Consider the following 22567-nt stretch of genomic DNA (forward strand, 5'->3'; position numbering starts at 1 on the left):
GTGGCTCATGCCTGTAATCCCAGCACTTTCGGAGGCTGAGGGGGGCGGATCACTTGATGTCGGAAGTTCGAGACCAGCCTGGCCAACATGGTGAAACCCCACCCCATTTCTACTAAAAATACAAAAATTAGCTGGGCGTGATGGCGGGCGCCTGTAATCCCAGCTATTCAGGAGGTTGAGGCTGGAGAATCACTTGAACCCTGGAGGCAGAGGTTGCAGTGAGCAAAGATCACACCACTACACTACAGCTTGGATAACAGAATGAGACTCCATCTCAAAAACAACAACAACAAAACCCAAAACATCTGTTTAAAGTTTAAGACATGTATACCTGTGAAAGTTGATTACATATATTTGGTCATTCTTGAAATACTCAACTAAATCAGACTTGAAGGGCCAGGGGGAAAAAGCATTTGGGGTACACAGCATCTGCTTCAAGAATTAAATTTTCCACAAGTCCAACTGCTGAAACAGCCTTCTGTATCCCTAAGACCAGTTTTACCTAATAGCTGCTGAAATGAACTGCCATGACTCTAAGACTGGTTTTACCTACACCATCACTCACCAATCAGAGCTTGCTAGCTCCCACAAGCTCTAGCGTGAATGAGCTTTCTTCTAAAAGAGTAACACTGTTCTTTCTCATAAAACCCTGAACCTTCTCATTTTTTTTTTTTTTTTTTTTTGAGACGGAGTTCTGCTCTTGTTGCCCAGGCTGGAGAGCAATGGGGCGATCTCAGCTCACTGCAACCTTCACCTCCTGGGTTCAAGCGTTTCTCCTGTGTCAGCCTACTGAGTAGCTGGGATTACAGGCATGCGCCACCATTCCCAACTAATTTTGTATTTTTAGTAGAGATGGGGTTTCTCTATGTTGGTCAGGCTGGTCTCAAACTTCTGACCTCAGGTAATCCACCTGTCTCAGCCTCCCAAAGTTCTGGGATTACAGGCACGAGCTACAGTGCCCAGCCCCAACCTTCCCTTTATTCTCCTGATCATAACAATGATTAGCCTGGTCTGTGTGTATGCCCTAAATTGCAGCTCTTGCTTACCAAATTTTAGAGATTTGTCTCTATATGATATTTGGCTTTGACATAACTATTTCCTAGAAATTCTATCTTTAAAAATCCATTCTTACAGAAATGAAAGCACCAGTAAATGGGAATAAATATGATAATCTACATCACAGAATTGTTTGTAGTGGCAAAAGTTGCAAACATCCTAATTGTCTAGGAGTAAGGAAATGATTGAATAAATTACTGTACATCTATACTAAAGTTAAATCTGTAAGTACTGAAGTATAAGCATGGCTATTTTTTTTCTTTTTGTGGAAACAGGGTTTCACTGTCACCCAGGCTGGAGTGCAGTGGCACCATCTTGCGTCACTGCAACCTCTGCCTCTGAGTTCAAGTGATCCTCGCACCTCAGTTCCCAAGTAGCTGGGACTATAGGCACGTGCCACCACACCTGGCTACTTTTTGTTTTTGGCTTGTTTCTTAATTGGTATGTTTATTTAAAATATAGACTAATGGGCTGGGCGTGGTGGCTCACACCTGTAATCCCAGCACTTTGGGAGGCCAAGGCAGGCGGATCATGAGGTCAGGAGATTGAGACCATCCTCGCTAACACGGTGAAACCCCGTCTCTACTAAATATACAAAAAATTAGCCGGGCATGGTGACAGGTGCCTGTAGTCCCAGCTACTCAGGAGGCTGAGGCAGGAGAATGGCGTGAACTTGGTTGGCGGAGCTTGCAGTGAGCCGAGACTGCCCCACTGCACTCCAGCCTGGGCGACAGAGCAAGACTCCATCTCAAAAACAATAAATAAAAATAACAATAATAATAATAAAATAAAATGTAGACTAATGATCCTGTGCTTAAATGTCATTGTGGTTATGTGCTGATATCTGTAAAACATAACTTATAAGGGACTCTTCACAAATACACTCCAGACAGAAGGGTAAACAGAAATGACTGACAAGACAGTGCCATTTCAGACATACTTCCTTTAATTATTAATACTTGCTAGAAAATGGAGTTTGACATTATCTACAATTATACCAATATTCACAGAGGCCAAGTGCCACAGACATAACGGCACACCATGACCAGGAGACCTCGTTTCAGACTTCCCAAATATTTTTATGTTTTAGCTATTAAGATCAGTTACCAGAGCCAAACTTGTTCTTAACAAGCAGAATTTTTATGTCCATTCAAAGAGTCTCTTACACTTTTCTGGGCCTATTTACTTGCAGAGGGCAGTAGAAACTGTAACCAGGTTCTTCATATCATGCATTCACATGTGATGTCCAATCTTCATATGCTGTCCAATTTCTTTAATATAAATGGAGTGACTCACAGCAGGGCCGCATAGATGAGAAAGTTCCGTATGGAGGAGATCATATCCTCGTGCATCTTCCGTTTCATCTCCTTGGGGTCCAGCTTCTGGGTAAGGCCCTCAATCTGGAAGATCGGGGCTCTGACCAGCCTTCAGCCACCTTGCTCTGCTCTCCCTAGCGGCCCCCTCACACCCAGAACTCGGCCTATCCCCTCCCTTCAGCTAATTTTTGTATTTTTAGTAGAAATGGGGCTTCACCATGTTGCCCAGGCTGGTCTTGAACTCCTGAGCACAAGGGATCTACCCACTTCATTCTTCTAAAGTGCTCAGATTACAGGCATGAGCCACCACACCTGGCCCAACATGGCTATTTTTTTTTAAAGTGCTAAATTATGGCCGGGGGCTGTGGCTCATGCCTGTAATCCCAGCACTTTGGGAGGCCAAGGCGGGTGAATCACGAGGTCAGGAGATGGAGACCAGCCTGGCCAACATGGTAAAACCCCGTCTCTACTAAAAATACAGGAAATTAGCTGGGCATGGTGGCAGGTGCCTGTAATCCCATCTACTTGGGAGGCTGAGGCTGGAGAATCACTTGAACCCAGAAGGCAGAGGTTGCAGTGAGCAGTGATCACACCACTGCTGCAGTCCAGCCTGGGTAACAGTGCGAGTCTCAGAAAAAAAAAAAAAAAAAAAAAAATTACCTGGGTGTGGCGGTGCATGCCTGTAATCCCAGCTACTAGGGAGGCTGAGGCAGGAGAATCTCTTGAATCCGGAAGCAGATGTTGCAGGGAGCTGAGATCGCACCACTGCACTCCAGCCTGGTGACAGAGCGAGATTCTGTCTCAAAAAAAAAAAAAAAAAAGTGCTAGGTTACATCTAAGTTTCCTATTTTTGTTTAAAAAAACTCCTTGTAGTGGGTTGAACGGCGGACCCCAAAATGATACATCTGTCCATCTGATATGCATGAATGTGACCTATTTGAGAAAATAGTTTTTGTAGATGCAATTAAGGATTTCCAGATAAGATCATCCTAGGTTAGAATGGAACCTAAATCCAATAGCAAAAGTCCTCATAAAAAGAAGGGAAGAAGACAGAAAAGAAGACCACAAAGACAAAGGCAGAGATAGGAGTTATACTGCCATAAGCCAAGTAATACCTGGAGCCACCAGCAGCTGGAAGAGGAAAGCAAGGATCCTCCCTTGGAGCCTTCAGCGGAAGGTGTGGCCCAGCTGACACCTTGCTCTCAGATTTCTGGCCTCCAGAACTGTGAACAGAAATATTTCTGTTGTTTTAAGCCACTAAGTTTGTGGTAATTTGTTACAGCAGCTCTCAGAATCAAATACCTTCCCACATCCCTTATTCATATGTGTGTGTGTACGCATGTTTGCATGAGCACTGAGAGAAGTATACCATTTTTAACATTGGTTAGTTCAGGGGAATGAGACTGGCTTATTGAAGGCTGAGAGAGTATACATGTGTGTATATAAATTGAGTGTATTTAAATTAAGTATACAGAAGTAAATTAAGACCACAGTGAGATATCACTACCTCCCACCAATATGGATAAAGGACTGATAATACCTAATGCTGGTATGGAGCAATGGAACCTTCATTTATTGATGGTGGTAAAATGGTATGGTCATTAAAAACAAACTAAAACAAAAACAACAAAAATGCAATTGTTTAATGGTACCTACTAAAAAATGTGTGTATATGTGTGTATAGACACACACCCTATCACCCAGCAATTCCACTCCTAGCATATACTCAGTAGATAGCGTGTTTAAGACCACCATAAGATATATAAAAATGTTATGGTAGCATTATTCATAACAGCCCCAAAGTGGGAGCAATTCAAAGGTCCATGAAATGTAGAGTAACTAAATCATGGTATATTCATATAACAGGATGCTATACAGCAGTGAAAAAGGCTGAACTGCTGCGTAGCAGCAAAATAGAGGATTCTTGCAGACATAATGTTGAGCAAATGAAGCTAGGCTCACTACAGCACATACCATGTGATCCCGTTTACATAAAATTCAAAAACAGGCAAAACTATTTATGGTGATAATCAGTGGGGAGGCATCATCTAAGACGGTGCTGGAAATGTCCTTTATTGTGATCTGAACATAGTATTCATATACGAGTCATTGAAATATACATTTCAAATGCTGGCTGTTTATTATCATTTCACTGGGATAAATGCCCAAGGAGTTAGTTTTCAAAGAGCTGCTATTTAGAATTTATGGATATTTAGAACTTACTGTATTTTCCCAGATTTTCTTTTTTTTTTTTTTTTTTTTTTGAGACGGAGTCTTGCTCTGCCGCCCAGGCTGGAGTGCAGTGGCCGGATCTCAGCTCACTGCAAGCTCTGCCTCCCGGGTTCACGCCATTCTCCTGCCTCAGCCTCCCGAGTAGTTGGGACTACAGGCGCCCGCCACCGCGCCCGGCTAGTTTTTTGTATTTTTTAGTAGAGACAGGGTTTCACCGTATTCGCCAGGATGGTCTCGATCTTCTGACCTCGTGATCCGCCCGTCTCGGCCTCCCAAAGTGCTGGGATTACAGGCTTGAGCCACCGCGCCCGGCCCAGATTTTCTATAATGAGCAAGCATTGTAGTTTGAGGGTTTGAAAGGTTTGTAGAGACAAAAATTGCATAAGCTGCATGATTATTTCTCACACTTCAGATACCACCTTCATGATTTGCCATATCACGTATTTTTAAAAATACATTTTTTTCTTTTTTTAGATGGAGTCTCGTTCTGTCACCCAGGCTGCAGTGCAGAGGTGTGATCTCAGCTCGCTGCAACCTCCTGAGTTCAAGTGATTCTCCTGCCTCAGCCTCCAGAGTAGCTGAGATTACAGGCACCCACCACAATGCCTGGCTAATTTTTATATTTAAAAATATAGCCGGGCATGGTGGCTCACGCCTGTAATCCCAGCACTTTGGGAGGCCAAGGCTGGCAGATCACCTGAGGTCAGGAGTTCAAGACCAGCCTGACCAACATGGCGAAACCCCGTCTCTACTTAAAACACAAAATTAGCTGGGCGTGGTGGCTCACACCTGTAATCCCAGCACTTTGGGAGGCCAAGGTGGGGAGATCGCCTGAGGTCAGTTCAAGACCAGCCTGACCAATATGGTGAAATCTCATCTCTACTAAAAATACAAAAATTAGCTGGGCACGGTGGTGTGCGCCTGTAGTCCCAGCTACTCGGGAGGCTGAGGTAGGAGAATTGTTTGAATTCAGGAGGTGGTGGTTGCGAGTGAGCCGAGATTGCGCCACTGCACTCCAGCCTGGGCAACAGAGCAACACTCCATCTCAAAAAAAAAAAAAAAAAAAAAAAAAAAATATATATATATATATATATATATATATACACACACACAATTTTAAAAATTTAGTCTTAGCTTTCAATAAGAGGGATTAAAATCTATTATTTTAGTCTGCTTAGCATCCATTCTCCCTTCCTTTTGGCAAAGAATCCTAAATTTTTTGGGGGGATGATATAGTTTGGCTGTGTCCCCACCCAAATCTTATCCTGAATTGTAGCTCCTATAATTCCCGTGTGTCATGGGAGGGAACTGGTGGGAGGTAATTAAATTATGGGGGTGGTTACCTCCATGCTGTTCTCGTGATAATGAGTGAGTTCTCAGGAGATCTGATGGTTTCATAAGGGGCTTTTCCCCTTTTGCTTTGCACTTCTCATTCCTGCTCTCTTGTGAAGAAGGATGCATTTGCTTCCCCTTCTGCCATGATTGTAAGCTTCCTGATGTCTCCCCAGCCATAGACAATTGTGAGTCAATTAAACTTCTTTCTTTTATAAATTAGCCAGTCTCAAGTACGCCTTTATTATCAGCATGAGAATGGACTAATACAGGGGACCACCTATTCCTTACTAGACATAGTCTTGGTTTTACCATCAACTTGCCTTCCTCTTGCTGAGGGATGGGTACCTAACCCATGTAACTTCAGTTGGAGGCACTCCAACTGACATAAAGGCTAAATATACTTGTCAGAATTTCAACCTGATATCAGCACTGTGGGGGGGACGGGGGCGCGGGGGGAAACACTTCATAACACCTACTCTTAAGATACCTGAAACTGTTGCAATTCTTGATCTTTCCAAAGCCTTGAGTCCTCAACTTCTCCATGACTCTGGAGTCTCTCATTCTTTCAAATAAGGTTTTTAATCAGTAAGTTAATTAATCTGATCCTGTTGCTTGCAACCAAAAATTCCAATATATCATGAAATCAGGTTAGATGTGGTTACATTACTTCAAGTATATATTAACCCATTTCCCGTTTGCCCCAAGAATACTCTTGCCTCAAATCCTAATGTAACATCATATACATTTCTGTTATATTAGGATTAGAGACAAGTTCTGTTTAGAAATAACTCTTGGAATAGTTTATTTTCACATTGAAAATTAATTGGCATCAACCTCTAAGAGTGTGTTTATGTAAAATTAAATGAGCGCTGGCAGCGAGCTGTATTTTTTTTTTTTTCTAAACAGGAAATGGGTTAAATACATAACTCTGTGTGAAATATCCATTCACAAGCTACCCTAACAGCCCCTTTGAGTGGTACAAGGCTACAGCCTTTGACCAAAAAAAAAAAAAAAAAAAAGTATTTGACAAAAACTTATGGGATACATGTTCATAAAAGGAAAGTATTCAATAGGATTGTGTCAATTATGGCCAGGCTGGTAGGTAAATTTCTTGTAAACACAAAGAGTCAGCCGGACTGCTTCAAGGAAACGTTCTGGCACTTATGTACCAGCAAGCAGTGATGTCCAACTGGTAAACTAGCACGAGTAATATGTGGAATGGAATTTTTTTTTTTTTGAGACAGAGTCTCACTCTGTTGCTCAGGCTGGAGTGCAGTAGCACAGTCTTGGCTCACTGCAACCTTCACCTCCTGGGGTCAAGAAATTCGTTTGCCCGAGCCTCCCAAGTAGTTGGAATTACAGGCACCCGCCACCATGCCCAGCTAATTTTTTGTATTTTTAGTAGAGACGGGGTTTCACCATGTTGGCTAGGCTGGTCTTGAACTCCTGACCTCAGGTGATCTGCCCGCCTCAGCCTCAGCCTCCCAAAGTGCTGGGATTACAGGCGTGAGACACCATTTTTTTTTGAGACGGAGTCTCGCTCTGTCGCCCAGGCCGGAGTGCAGTGGCCGGATCTCAGCTCACTGCAAGCTCCGCCTCCCGGGTTTACACCATTCTCCTGCCTCAGCCTCCCGAGTAGCTGGGACTACAGGCGCCTGCCACCTCACCCGGCTAGTTTTTTATATATTTTTTAGTAGAGACGGGGTTTCACTGTGTTAGCCAGGATGGTCTCGATCTCCTGACCTCGTGATCCGCCCGTCTCGGCCTCCCAAAGTGCTGGGATTACAGACTTGAGCCACCGCGCCCAGCCTTGTTTTTTAATTTATTTTTTTCTTTGAGACGAAGTCTTGCTCTGTCACCTAGACTGGAATGCAGTGGTGTAATCTTGGCTCACTGAAATCTCCACCTCCTGGGTTCAAGAAATTCTCCTGCCTCAGCCTCCTCAGTAGCTGGGATTACAGGCGCACTCCACCATACCTGGCTAATTTTTGTATTTTTAGTGGAGACAGGTTTCACCATATTGGCCAGGCTGGTCTTGAACTCCTGACCTCGTGACCCACCCGCCTAGGCCTCCCAAAGTGCTGGGATTACAGGTGCCTTTTAAAAATTAGTATTGAGACAAGGTGTCACTTTGTCACCCAGGCTGGAGTGCAGTGGCGTGATCTTGGCTCACTGCATCCTCAACTTTCCAGGCTCAAACCATCCTCCCACCTCAGTCTCCCAAGTAGCTGGGACTACAGGTGTGCACCACCACACCTGGCCAATTTTTGTGCTTTTTGTAGAGATGGGGTTTTGTCATGTTGCCCAGGCTGGCCTCAAACTCCCGGCCTCAAGCGATCCTCCCACCTCAGCCTCCCAAAGTGCTGAGATTACAAGTGTGAGCTACTGCACCTGGCTGTGTATTTCTACAAAAGTTATGTTATGCTGGGCGCGGTGGCTCACGCCTGTAATCCCAGCACTTTGGGAGGCCGAGGCGGGCGGATCACAAGGTCAGGAGATCGAGACCACAGTGAAACTCCGTCTCTACTAAAAATACAAAAAATTAGCTGGGCGCGGTGGTGGGCACCTGTAGTCCCAGCTACTCAGGAGGCTGAGGCAGGAGAATGGCGTGAACCCGGGAGGCGGAGCTTGCAGTGAGCCGAGATCGCGCCACTGCACTCCAGCCTGGGTGACAGCGCGAGACTCCGTCTCAAAAAAAAAAAAAAAAAAAAAAAAAAAAAAGTTATGTTATAATCAAATTTGAATATCTCAACTTTTCAAAGCAAATGATCCAATAGCAGGCTATTTACAAACTTTTAATGTGCATTAGATAGTTACTGCTATGTAAAAGATTTTTTTTGTTTTTAAGAAGTGAAGGTGTGGGACCTGGCACGGTAGCTCACTCCTGTAATCCCAGCACCTTGGGAGGCTGAGGAGATCAAGGAGATCAAGACCATCCTGGCTAACACAGTGAAACCCCATTCTCTACTAAAAATAAAATTAAAAAAAAAAAAATTAGCCAGGCGTAGTAGTGGGCACCTGTAGTCCTAGCTACTCGGGAGGCAGAGCTGGCGGTGAGCCAAGATGGCACCACTGCACTCCAGCCTGGGCAATGGATCGAGACTCCGCCTAAAACAAAAACAAAAACAAAAACAAAAGTGAAGTTGTGGAAAAAAAAAAAAAAACCTGTAGTAAGTTTCATATCTTTCAGGAATTTATAGGGAAGTAGATTTGAGGATACACATTGTCATTCTCCTTTTCTCAGTGACAGTTTTATGACTTGGCCATCTCTAAAGATAATATATTCCAATATGTAATTGTTACATAGCAAATACATTAGCTGATAAAGTTGTAGGAGGCAATATAATAAATGTTCTTACTCAGCTCTGGTCTAAGAGATAACTATGAAAATTTCATAAAAATAACAGACCAAGTATTTTTAAGTTGAGAGAGAGAGAGAGTGTGTGTGTGTGTGTGTGTATGTTTTGAGACAGGGTCCCACTCTATCGCCCAGGGTGGAAGGCAGTGATGAAATCTCGGCTCACTGCAGCCTTGACCTTCTGGGCTCAGGTGATCCTCCCACTTTAGCCTCCCAAGTAGCTGAGACTACAGGCATGTAGTCCACCACACCCAGCTAACTTTTTTTTTTTTTTTGGTAGAGATGGGGTTTTGCTGTGTTGCACAGGCTGGTCTCAACCTCCTGAGCTCAACTGATCCACCTGCTTCGGCCTCCCAAAGTGCTGGGATTACAGGCGTGAGCTACTGTGCCCAGCCTATATAAAATTTTTTTAAGTTTTTGGAAAATATCAGAAATCAATGTTCCCTTTTAGCCCTATTTTCAAAAACAGGCTAGAGTTTGATAAATGGAACACAATTTCTTACACATGCTACTAACAGAAGAGGCATTCAAAAATAAATGACTGATGGCTGGGTGGGTGGATGACTTGAAATCAGGAGTTCGAGACCAGCCTGGCCAAGATGGTAAAACCCCATCTCTACTAAAACTACAAAAAATTAGCCAGGCATGGAAATGGAGGTTGCAGTGAGCGGAGATCGCAACATTGCACTCCAGCTTGGATGGCAAAGCGAGACTCTGTCTCAAAAAAAAAGGAACTGATAAAATGGACCACAGTGTATCTTGGGCAGTAATGGCTGCTACTTCTCATTTTCAGCAGGACTTACTGAAAATTGCTAATGATAATGCACTACCTCGTCTTGAGAATGATGCAAAATATAATTTTTGATGTTTAAAGGGGAGGTTCCATCGAGTTTGGTATTTTCCAAATTACATTCTAAAGTTGGTACTATCTCACCTAATAATTTTATCTTTCTTTAGCAACAAGCCCTAAGAATATCCAAACTAAATAAAGTCATTACATGAATTTACTTTTTAAAATTATTCTCCTAAGGCCAGGCAGAGTGGCTCACGCCTATAATCCAGCACTTTGGGAGGCCGAGGCGGGTGGATCACCTGAGGTCATAAGTTTGAGACCAGTCTGACCAACATGGAGAAACCCCGTCTCTACTAAAAACACAAAATTAGTTGGGTGTGGTAGCTCATGCCTGTAATCCTAGCTACCTGGGAGGCTGAGGTGGGAGAACCCAGGAGGCAGAGGTTGTGATGAGCCAAGATCACACCAACGCACTCCAGTCTGGACAACAAGAGGGAAACTCTGTCTCAAAAAAAAAAAAATAATAATAATAATAATAATAATTACTGTCCAGGGCTGGGCATGGTGGCTCATGTCTGTAATGCCAGCACTTTGGGAGGCCGAAGCAGGCAGATCATTCGAGGTCAGGAGTTTGAGACCAGCTTGGCTAACATGGTGAAACCCTGTCTCTACCAAAAATACAAAAAAACTAGCCAGGTGTGGTCGTGCACGCCTGTAATCCCAGCTACTTGGGAGGCTGAGACAGGGAGTTGCTTGAACCCGGGAGGCAGAGGTTGCAGTGAGTCAAGATTGTGCCACTGTACTCCAGCCTCGGCAACAGAGCAAGACACAGTCTCAAAAAAAAAAAAAAAAAAAAAAAAGAAAACTTATGGCTTATTACTCTGTGTAGAAATAAATTCTGGAGACAGAATTACAGAAATCAGGCCCACAAATTAAGCTACTGTAATCTTTTTGCCTTTGTGACTACCATCATAGAATATTCTGAAGACTAAAGTTAACCAAAGATCCAGAACAATGTTTTAATTTAATGAAAAATTTAGGCTAATATGAAGATAAAAACTCAGGCTAAAAAACTTCAGCTGGGTGGGATGGCTCATGCCTGTAATCCCAGCTCTATGGGAGGCCAAGAAGGGGGTGGATCACCTGAGGTTAGTAATTTGAGACCAGCCTGGCCAACATGGTGAAAACCCGTCTCTTCTAAAAATACAAAAATTAGCTGGGTCTGGTAGCGTACACCTGCAGTCCCAGCTCCTCAGGAGGCTGAGGCAGCAGAATCAGTTGAATCTAGGTGGCGGAGGTTGCAGTGAACCGAGATGGCACCACTGCGTTCTAGCCTGGGCAACAGAGCAAGACTCTGTCTCAAAACAACAAAAACGAAAACAAAAAAACAAAAAACTTCCTGGTTGTCTAATTCAATATTAGACACAAAAAATTATAGCCTATAACCTATGGGTGCTACCACTGGTAAGAGACATATCACAAGATATTATTATATTAGGCTAACTCTTCAGGATCTGTCCATTCAGAGAGTGGTTGACATATTGGACGATCAGAAAAATTTGTTAAACTGCATTATGTGAAAAATCAAGTATTTGTAGAATACTTAAAGTTATTCTATTTACTATTACAACGGCATTTTTATTCTCTTTGACATAGTTTTGCGTTTACTTCAGAATGCAGCAAGGTCTCAAACCTTAATTTCCCTAGGTTACATATTTCCAAATTTATAACTACCATCAAGACTCAAGTTTTAGAAGGGGCTGAGAACAGAAAATATGGTACTCCATTCAAAAAATATTAAAGTTATAAGTAGAACTGAGACCTCAGTTTACATCCACTTAGTTTCTATTCCAGTGGTTTGTAGTATCTGTTGTAAATTCTTCAAGCAAGCTTTGTAAGTTGGTTTTTTTTTTTTTTTTTTTTTTTTTTTTGAGGCAGAGTCTCGCTTTGTTGTCCAGGCTGGAGTGCAGTGGCGCAGTATCTGCTCACCGCAACCTCTACCTTGGGCTTAAACGATTTTCCTACCTCAGCCTCCCGAGTAGCTGGGATTACAGGCATGTGCCGCCAACACCTGGCTAATTTTTTTTCTGTATTTTTAGTAGAGACAGGGTTTCATCATGTTGGTCAGGCTGGTCTCAAACTCCTGACCTCAAGTGATCCGCCCACTTTGGCCTCCCAAAGTGCTGGGATTACGGGCATGAGCCACTGCGCCTGGTCCTGGAAGTTGATTTCAAAGCAAAATTATACAAATGGATCTTAACTTCTATTATATATTTAAGTTTACTTCAAAGATCTACTTTATCCTTATCCTTAGAAACTGTGAGGAAAAAAACTACGTTAACAAAGCTGATGACAAAGATTTTTTATTACATAAGAGATCCTATTATCTGATCATATTACCTGATAAATTATATATGAATGTTCAATAATAAAAATAATATTCACCAATACGTCACATGCATGGTTAGTGTTTTATTCTTTGAAGACTGCTTCTAAAACATCGCACTAAGTCAAGCTGAAATGGTAAAGTTTAAAATAGTTTTTAAAGGATAAGTTATAACATATGTAATGACTATCCACTCTACAAAATCTTGATCTTAGAGCTTATGATACACCCAGTTGGCAGTAGCACCCAGGTTTTCCAAATAGCCAGTCATCACTTTTCTCTTGTCTGCATAGACTTCTTCTCATTAGCTGCCTTCTGCTTTTGTTGCATGATCTCAGAGTCCCTACAATGAGGGAAAAGTCTATAAGTTGTTACAGAAAAACCAATTTTATATTCTCACTTGTTTTCTACACATAACCCATTCAGTGTATTAGAAGACAATTGAAAAGATGATATAAACATTCTTGTCTTTCCATTTTCATGGCTGGAGACAAAATGGAAAGACAAAGACTGGAAAGACTTCGAAGTCACATCTTGCTCTGAATACCATCTCTGTTATAATGACCTTGGGCAAATAACCTCAAAGCCCTTACAAAATCCGAGCAATATGTATCAAGGTTGTCACAAGGAATCACTAACAGTGTCTGACATTAGGCAGCTACATGTAGAAATAATAGCTATTACTCCTGGTTGTTAACTAGTTAATTCATTCTAATTTTTTTTCTTGAAAGAAGAGGCATTTATGAACTCTCCTAGATATCCTAACTGGTATCTATGACTAGAACATAGATATTATGAAGGATTTCAGTTTCTCAGAAGCAAAAAAGCCCAAAAGCTAGTCACTGAAACTGGATTATACTAAAGAAAAGCTGGATGTTCAGGGTACTTTTTCTGTTTGTTTTTTTTTGTTTTTTTTTTTTTGAGAGGGAGTCTCGCTCTGTTGCCCAGGCTGGAGTACAGTGGCATGATCTTGGCTCACTGCAACCTCCGCTTCCCAGGTTCATGCAATTCTTCTGCCTCAGCCTACTGAGTAGCTGGGACTACAGGCCCACGCCACCACACCTGACTAATTTTTGTATTTTAAGTAGAGACGGGGTTTCACCATATTGGCCGGGCTGGTCTCGAACTCCTGACCTCGTGATCCGCCTGCCTCGGCCTCCCAAAGTGCTGGGATTACAGGCGTGAGCCACTGCGCCCGGCCCTTAACCCTTTTCATCTCTGGTCAAACGGACACATGCCATATAAACTGTGAACTATGACCAGACTACTTGGGTTAGGTGATTCATGAGTCCATGGACCCATATTTTAAAAATAGACTAAACGGCCATGTATTCAACATCTACTGTGTATCAAGCACTCTACCAGCTCTGGTTAAAGTCCCACAACTCTGACTTATTAACCTCATATTTCAAATTTTATTTATTTATTTTTTTTTTGAGACAGAGTCTTGCTCTGTTGCCCAGGCTGGAGTGCAGTGGCACAATCTTTGTTCACTGCAACATCTACCTCCCTGGTTCAAGTGATTCTCCGTTTCAGCCTCCCAGTAGCTGGGATCACAGGCATGTGCCACCACGTCCAGCTAATTTTTGTATTTTTAGTAGAGAGGGTTTCACCATGTTGGCCAGGCTTGTGTCGAACTCCTGGCCTCAAGTTGATCCGTTCACCTCGGCCTCCCAAAGTGATGGAATTACAAGCATGAGCCGCTGAGCCTGGCCTGTTTTAACTTTTTGAGGAACTGCTAAACTGATTTCTACAGCCATGACAGTAAGACATTTCTGTAAAGCCAATAGCAAAAACAAAGGAATAGAAGAAAGGCAAAATAGGCCCGTGGCTCCCGTCTGTAATCCCAGCACTTTGGGAGGCTGAGGCAGGTGGATCACATGACGTCGGGAGTTTGAAACCAGCCTGACCAACATGGAGAAACCCCATCTCTACTAAAAATACAAAATTAGCCGGGCATGGTGGTGCATACCTGTAATCCCAGCTACTTGGGAAGCTGAGGCAGCAGAATCACTTGCACCCAAGAGGTGGAGGTTGCAGTGAGCCGAGATCGCGCCACTGTACTCCGCCTGGGTAACAAGAGCGAAACTCAGTCTCAAAAAAAATAAATAAATAAAAATAAAGAAGAAAGGCAAAATAACACAGCTACAGGCTGTTCTGCCTATGAAGTAGCCAATCTTTATTTCCTTACTTTCCTAACAAACTTGCTTTCACTAAAAAAAAAAAAAACACAGCTATAAAGAAATGAAGTACAGTGGAAAAACAACCATGACGGTTACTTCCCTATTTGAAACCAAGCTCTGCTGTGCTTACTATATGACCTTAGTAATGTTACTGAAGTTTAGAGCCTCAGTTTCCTATTCTACACATTAGTGTTAATACCATTTTTCAGGGTTATGATGAATAAAGAATAACACATATAGAACATCTAGTACAGAACTTAATAAGGAGTGCATATTTGGTAAACAATGACAATTTCTTTTTCTTTTTTTTGAGATGAAGTCTCGCTCTCGTCCCCCAGGCTGGAGTGCAATGGTACGATCTCCGCTCACTGCAATTTCCCCCTCCCAGGTTCAAGTGATTCTCTTGCCTCAGCCTCCTGACTAGCTGGGATTACAGGCGCCTGTCACCATGCCCAGTTAATTTTTGTATTTTTAGTAGAGACGGGGGTTTCACCATGTTGGCCAGGCTGGTCTCGAACTCCTGACATCAGGTGATCCACCCACCTCGGCCTCCTGAAGTGTTTGGATTATAGGCGTGAGCCACCGCGCCCGGCCAACAATGACAATTTCTGAACCAAGCTAGACTAGGTTCTCCAATAAAAATACTACTGCAGGGTCACTGATTTATACCATGTTCATTTTTACTCTAAAGTGAGTAAACAGAAATTGAAGGCAAAGCTTATCACTTTAATAATAAATGTTAGGGCCGGGCATGGTGGCTCACACCTGTAATTCCAGCACTTTGGGGGACTGAAGTGGGCAAATCACTTGACCCCAGAAGTTCAAGACCTGCCTGGACAACATGATGAAACCCCATTTCTACCCAAAATACAAAAACTATCTGGGATTGGTGGTGTGCCCTTGTAGTCCCAGCTACTCAGAAGGCTGAGGTGGGAGGGTCACTTAAGCCTGGGAGGTAGAGCTTGCAGAGAGGTGAGACTGTGGCACTGCACTCCAGTCTGGGTCACAGAGTAAGACTCCATCTCCAAAAAAAAAAAAAAAAAAAAAAAGTGTCAGGACCTTTGCCTTAAATTAAGGTCTTTAATCTCATTAATCAATGATTCTTACTAGTGGCCGCACATCAGAATCACCTGGGAGCTGTTTTAAGTTCAGTTTAAGGTATAACTGGGTGGGGTGGGAGGCTGGGGGAGGGATAGCATCAGGAGAAATAACTAATGTAAATGACGAGTTGATGCATGCAGCAAACCAACATGGCACATGTATACCTACGTAACAAACCTGCACGTTGTGCACATGTACCTTAGAACTTAAAGTATAATAAATAAAAAAGAAATAAAAAAATAAAGTTATAACTGGGCCATCGCGGGGCTCACGCCTGTAATCCCAGCACTTTGGGAGGCTGAGGTGGGTGGATCACTTGAGGTCAGTAGCTTGAGACCAGCCTGGCCAACATGGTGAAACCCTGTCTCTACTAAAAATACAAAAATTAGCTGGGTGTGGTGGTGGGCACCTGCAATTCCAGCTACTTGGATTGCTGATGCAGGAGAATCGCTTAAGCCCTGGAGGCAGAGGTTGCAGTGAGCCGAGATCACACCACTGCACTCCAGCCCAGGCACCAGAATAAGCCTGTGTCTTCAAAAAAAAAAAAAAAAAAAAAGGTTTAACCTAAGTACAATAAAATTTACCTAGGGTGCTTTTTAATGCTCGATCTCAGACCAATTAAATCAGAACTGGATGAAAGATAAATGTTTGAGCATAGAGATATCCCAATTACCCCGATTTGATCATTACACATACAGGTTTTGTTTGTTTTTGTTTTTTGAGATGGAATTTCGCTCTTGTTGCCCAGGCTGGAGTGGAATGGTAAGATCTCAGTTCACCGCAACCTCCACGTCCCAGGTTCAAGTGATTCTCCTGTGTCAGCCTTCCAAGTAGCTGGCAGTACAGGTATTCACTACCACACCCGGCTAATTTTATAATTTTAGTAGAGACTAGGTTTCTCCATGTTGGTCAGGCTGGTCTTGAGCTCCCGACCTCAGGTAATCTGCCCACTTCGGCCTCCCAAAGTGCTGGGATAATAGGCATGAGCCACCACACCCAGCTGGTTTCCTTTTGTTCTTGCTGTTTTTTTTGAGACAGGGTCTCACTCTGTCACCCAGGCTGGAATGCAGTGGCAGGATCTCGGCTCTCTGCAACCTCTGCCTCCCAGGTTCAAGTGATTCTCCTGCCTTAGCCTCCCAAGTGGCTGGGACTACCCAGCCCACATACAGGTATTAAAATATCACATGTACCCCCAAAATATGTACAACTATCGTAATTCAATTTTTTAAAAAACAAAAAATCAGAACTGAGCATAAGGCGAGGCTTGAGTAGCTGTCGAGGTTTCCCAGGTGATTCTAATGTGCAGCCGGGATTGAGAACGCCTAACAAGCCACACTGAAGCACGTGCAGTCACTTATTCACTTAACCTCCAAGTTCCATATGGACAACATGATTTGAGAATAAAATTAAGCTTTGATTAGTTCTTTCAGAAACATGAAGGTACTTTTTTTACTTAAGCTGCAGTCTAAAGTATTTCTGTAGCAGTTTTACATTGGCACATATAGTCATATATTAAGGCTGTGTACATGAATTCTCTCCAATGCAATGGATCTTCAGAAATCAGCATAGCTAGCTATTATACATATACTTTTTTGCATCTTCTTCAGAACTATTATCATATCAACAATTGAGTCACTTGTCATCCAGAGTAGTTTGGGTACGCTGTCTGCTTTGAAAATGTTGTAACTCTAGCACCTCACAGTGTTTTGCATATGGAAGATGTTATTTTGCTGAATAAAGCTTTTTTTTTTTTTTGAGACGGAGTTTCCTGCTTAGTACCCAGGCTGGAGTGCAATGGCGTGATCTTCACTCACTGCAACCTCCCCCTCCTCGGTTCAAGCGATTCTCCTGCCTCAGCCTCCCAAGTAGCTGGGATTACAGGCATGCACCACTACACCCAGCTAATTTTGTATTTTTATTAGAGATAGGGTTTCACTATGTTGGTCAGGCTGGTCTCAAACTCCTGATCTCAGGTGATTCACCCACCTTGGCCTCCCAAAGTGTTGAGATTATGGGCTTGAGCCACTGCGCCCAGCCTATAAAGTTCTTATGGTTGCAGAGGAGCTGCATGAGTCTCTGTGAAACAAATAATAGCCTCAGAGCTTTACGTGCTTTATCTATGGGTTGGGATGGCTTCCCCACGTGGTTTTAGTCTGCCTGGCACAAATCATTAGGCCCTGTTCTACCGAGGGCTTAACAAAATGCTTTTCGTTCCCCAAAAATGAGGCCTTTTTTTTTTTTTTTCCAGACAGGGTCTAACTCTGCCACCGAGGCTGGAGTGCAGTGGTGCAATCGCAGCTCACTGCAGCCTTAACCTCCTGGGCTCAGGCGATTCTCCCACCTCAGCCTCTGGAGTAGTCAAGACCACAACCATGTGCCACCATGCCTGGCCAATTAAAAAAATATATATTTTGTAGATACAGGGGCTGGTTATGTTGTCCAAGTTGGTCTCAAACTCTTGGCTTCAAGCAGTCCTCCCAAACTGCTGGGATTACAGGCATGATAAAACACACCCAGCCCAAAATGTGGCTTCAATCACAACGTCAGCGACTTTAGAATTAAATTAGTACCACTTACCTCTGCTTTCTCTGAGAGGCAGTCAGGCTATCCTCTTTTCTCTTACCCTTGCTAATTTCCTGGGTTTTCTTCATGTTTTTCTGGCGGGCAAGTTCTCGTTGATTTCCACCTACAAAGTCAAACAGTCATGCTCTTTTCCCATCTCCAAAATTATTAATAATTCCAATGAACAGGTCTTGTTTAAATGCATCTTTAGTTTGTGTTTTAATAGATAAACCAGCAGAGTAACAGACTGATGGTGTTCCCAGATCTGACAAAAAGGAAGTGGCTTAAAGGCAAACACTTAAAGACTTAAGAGTATTATCATCCCAATCAAGGTGGTCACTAGCTATAAATACCAGATATTTTAAAACAGATACTCGAATCTTGGGCCAGTATCCCAAAATAAGTTCTGGCTTTTGAGGGGAGTGGGTGGAAGGAGAAAGCTAGACACAGAGATCACAAGTTCAGCCCATCACTTGAGAGTTATCCTTATCCCCATGTAGAGGCGGAGAGGGGTGGATGGGGACTGAACAGATTGAAGGTAACTCTGCGAAAGGCAATGTGGGCCCTTTACGTCCTTATTCTAGCCACAACCCTGCAAGGTAGGCTTCATTGTTCTCATTTTGCAGAACACACTGACCTAATACCTAGGACTAGTAGAAACGAGCATCAGATTTAGGACCGGCTCTAAAGCCTCCTGTTTTTTCGACTATTAGCTGCGAGCGCCAAACAAAAGAACCAGGGAGGCGACTCACTGGAGTTCCCGGTCCTCATTAGGCCTTAAGACTTGAGGTATCAGCTATAAACCTCCTCCAAACAAGGACCCTCCCCGGGCGGCCGTGTCCACATCTCCGGGGTGTGTTCTTTACCGCACAAACTCGCACCTAAGAGACAGGCACCCGTCCGGCCTGAGAAGCCGGACCAGAACTACCCGCGAGCTCTCTCTCTGAAGACTGAAGCTGGGATTCCCGCCCTGCGGGACCCAAAGGGATTCTCCAGCCAGACCCCGCCTCCCCCGCCCGCCGCGCCTCAGCGCTAGGCTCCCACGCCGGACGCTCCCCGCAGCTTCCCACCCCAGTCTGTACACTCACGGGCCATGCCGACCACCGAGGGAGCCTGGAAGAGAGCAATTGGGAAAAGCAACGGCTCCCTGGCACTCTGGGCTACTGTCACCACTGTTTACCAGGAAGGCTGAGCCCGCGTGGGCCCTCCGCCCAGCTGCGCCTCCGCTCTGCTCCGCCAGCGGCCCAGCCCACTGGAGGCCAGACAGCAGCCGGCGGCATGGCCGGCGCGTCACTGCGCGTGCGCGGCCGGGGCAGGGCCGGAGCTCCGAAGCTCGTGGAGACTTGGCAGCGCCGGGAGCCCTGCTGCAACAAATGCCTGGGAGATCCCAGAGAGAGCCCAGAAAGCGGGTTCTGTTCTGACTGAGGCATAGGCGTGTGTGGATTTTCCCTACTGTGCACCAGACACAGGGGCGGGGCTCCACCAGCTCCTCACCTTTTTTTTTTTTTTAATAGGAAATGACAATAAACTCTACAATATATTACTTTTTGGCAAAGAACATTAGCTTTCATTCATCCCCTTGCGGAGGCGGAGAGTGGTGGATGGGAACTGAACAGATTGAGGGTAACTCTGCAAAAGGCACTGCTTATCCTTTACATATTTTCCTTCCTCATTCTAAACACAACCCTGCAAGGTAGGCTTCATTGTTTTCATTTTGCAGAAGAGACAGACTTAACCGAGTAGGAATTGTTTTTTTTTTTGTTTTTGAGAGGGAGTCTCGCACTGTCGCCCAGGCTGAGTGCAGTGGCTGATTCAGCTCACTGCAAGTCTGGCCCCAGGGTTTTCATTTGTATATTCTCCTGCTCAGCCTCCCATAGTTGGGACTACAGGCTCACCACCGCCCCGGCTATTTCATTTTTAGTAGAGACGGGTTTCACTGTGTTAGCCAGATGGTCTCGCATCTCCTGACCTCGCGGATCCTCAGCCTGTCTCTGGCCCAAAGTGCTGGGATTACAGGCTTGAGCCACCGCTACCGCGGGTTAGGAATTGTTATGAGAATAAAATTAAGACGACTCTAAAAGCCTCATTTATTTTCCAGTTTATCCCAGTGCCCTTGTCACTACTCTTCCATCAGTGCTTACTAGTTTTAGGCTACTGACTCTGTGCTTAGGTTGTTTGGTGGGGAGAGGATGGCAGGAAGTGCAGTCTTAAATCCACCATTCAGTGAATAACAACAGCCCGGTGAATCCCCTGAAAACCCCACATAAAGTTGAATGGGACAGCTGGGATGCATACCTCAAGCCTGTAATCCCAGCACTTGGGAGGCCAAGACGGCGGATCACAAGGTCAGGAGATCGGCATCATTCCGGCTAACCCGTGAAACTCCTCGTTTGTATTGTAATACTGGGAATAATGGAAGAGGAGTGCCAGTCCAGTTACTGGAGGCAGAGAGAGAGGTGAGTTGGTGAAAGGATCCGTTTATCAGCATCCTCCAGTGCCTGGAGACAGAGCCAGCAGACTCCTCAAAAAGCTGTGACCATCCACAGAAACACGGTAGAGATGCTTCAGCGGCTCATGTGGCATAATTGCTGCTTGTTCACCTCTGTCATTGTCACACATACACAAGAATAAAAACAAAAGATAACATTGTTACAAACTGAGATGATTTGGATACCCCACATTGCCCTATATTTTAAAAACTTTTTTTTTTTTTTTTTTTTTTGAGACGGAGTCTCGCTCTGTCGCCCAGGCTGGAGTGCAGTGGCCGGATCTCAGCTCACTGCAAGCTCCGCCTCCCGGGTTCACGCCATTCTCCTGCCTCAGCCTCCCGAGTAGCTGGGACTACAGGCGCCCGCCACCTCGCCCGGCTAGTTTTTTGTATTTTTTTAGTAGAGACGGGGTTTCACCGTGTTAGCCAGGATGGTCTCGATCTCCCGACCTCGTGATCCGCCCGTCTCGGCCTCCCAAAGTGCTGGGATTACAGGCTTGAGCCACCGCGCCCGGCCTTAAAAAGTTTTATTTTTGGAAGATCTGACATTTATACAGTACGAAAGCATTAGTAACAAGGATAACGAATCCTCAAGGAGATGCGACCAAACTTCAATTATTACCTCATACAATCGTCTATTTTAGAGAAGGTGGAGAAAGTAAAGACTGAGGAGCTCTGGAGATGAACTGTCTGGGTTGAAAGTCCATCTCTACTAATTAGTAGCTATGCCAACTTGGACACTATTTCATTATGTTAAAGCTTTCTTATCTGTAAAATGGGGAGGCATGTACCTCCTTCATTAACTGAATTAATGTATGTGAAGTACTAGGTCCCCAACATATGGTAGCACTCAATATGTTAGCTCTTACTGTCATTATTCCTTCAAATTCAGAGAGCCTGGCACACATCACTATCCTATCCCCACACCCCACCTTTCTTCCTTAATACTGCTAACATCTGTTTCCACTGAGTGAAGTAACTTGAAAGGAAAAGATTCACTTTCTAGCACCGTGTTTTGTTTTGTTTTGGAGACAGTGTCTCACTCTGTTGCCCAGACTGGAGTACACTGGTGTAGTCTTGGCACACTGCAGCCTCAGCCTCCCCGGTTCAGGCAATTCTTGTGCCTCAGCCTCCCAGTAGCTAGGGTTACTAGATCTTTAGAGATAAGATCATCTAAAGAGGGAATGGGGTGGGATTGGAAGGTAAGTGGTAGAGTTGGTTTTTTGTTTGCTTGTTTTGTTTTGTTTTTTAGATGGAGTCTCGCTTTGTCACCCAGGCTGGAGTGCAGTGGCGCAATCTCAGCTCACTGCAAGCTCCGCCTTCTGGGTTCACGCCATTCTGCTGCCTCAGCCTCCCGGTAGCTGGGACTACAGATGCCCGCCACCACGCCTGGCTAATTTTTTTTTAGTAGAGACGGGGTTTCACCGTGTTAGCCAGGATGGTCTTGATCTCCTGACCTCGTGATCCGCCTGCCTCGACCTCCCAAAGTGCTGGGATTACAGGCGCGAGCCACCACACCCGGCCGGTAGGTGGTAGAGTTGTTTTTGTATGTTCTCTCAATTTAATGTCACTGAACATTTTTATTTGCAGCTGAAAAATTTTGCAGTTTTTAAGTCGTAGGGCTACACATGATATACCCCATGTACACAAAACGTGTTGGGTATGTCTCTCAGAGAAAAGTAGAGATTTAAAAAATTACTATGATGCCACTGAGAATTTATTCCACAAACTTGTGTAACAAATGTCTTATGGCTTTA

The 22567-nt window shown here is 44.1% G+C and overlaps 1 protein-coding gene and 1 pseudogene across 4 annotated transcripts; both read right to left on the reverse strand.

Annotated features, from left to right (window-relative positions):
- Positions 1-1979: 1979 nt before the first annotated feature.
- On the reverse strand, positions 1980-3058 carry LOC103885161 (annotated as a pseudogene). Its single transcript, XR_001903466.2, has 2 exons — positions 3033-3058; positions 1980-2472 (listed from the first exon to the last, which is right to left on the reverse strand). The product of XR_001903466.2 is annotated as a mitochondrial import receptor subunit TOM5 homolog pseudogene (transcript).
- SERF1A (small EDRK-rich factor 1A) lies at positions 1980-19833 on the reverse strand. 3 transcript variants are annotated; one of them, XM_031666208.1, is made up of 3 exons: positions 19411-19833; positions 18338-18446; positions 1980-3595 (listed from the first exon to the last, which is right to left on the reverse strand). In XM_031666208.1, the coding sequence occupies exons 1-3, from the start codon at positions 19415-19417 to the stop codon at positions 3379-3381; spliced, it is 333 nt and encodes a 110-aa protein (XP_031522068.1). In that variant the 5' UTR covers positions 19418-19833; the 3' UTR covers positions 1980-3378. The 3 variants fall into 3 exon arrangements, with proteins under 3 accessions (XP_031522068.1, XP_009206850.1, XP_003899827.1); XM_009208586.4 differs by lacking the exon at positions 1980-3595 and adding an exon at positions 12438-12819 and having other exon boundaries at positions 19503-19820; XM_003899778.3 differs by lacking the exon at positions 1980-3595 and adding an exon at positions 12438-12819 and having other exon boundaries at positions 19411-19624.
- Positions 19834-22567: the final 2734 nt, after the last annotated feature.

The sequence above is a fragment of the Papio anubis genome, chromosome 5 (assembly GCF_008728515.1).
Source record: "Papio anubis isolate 15944 chromosome 5, Panubis1.0, whole genome shotgun sequence".
In the NCBI taxonomy this organism is placed as follows: Eukaryota; Metazoa; Chordata; class Mammalia; order Primates; family Cercopithecidae; genus Papio; species Papio anubis.

Bases quoted from the DNA above. Each gene is read 5' to 3' on its own strand.
- SERF1A (XM_009208586.4), bottom strand. From the start codon at position 19,752: ATGCCTCAGTCAGAACAGAACCCGCTTTCTGGGCTCTCTCTGGGATCT. The intron at 18,447-19,502 runs GTAAACAGTGGT...TTGACTTTGTAG, and splicing joins ACGCGGGCTCAGCCTTCCTG to GTGGAAATCAACGAGAACTT. The intron at 12,820-18,337 runs GTAAGTGGTACT...CCCTCATTGTAG, and splicing joins GCCTCTCAGAGAAAGCAGAG to GGACTCTGAGATCATGCAAC.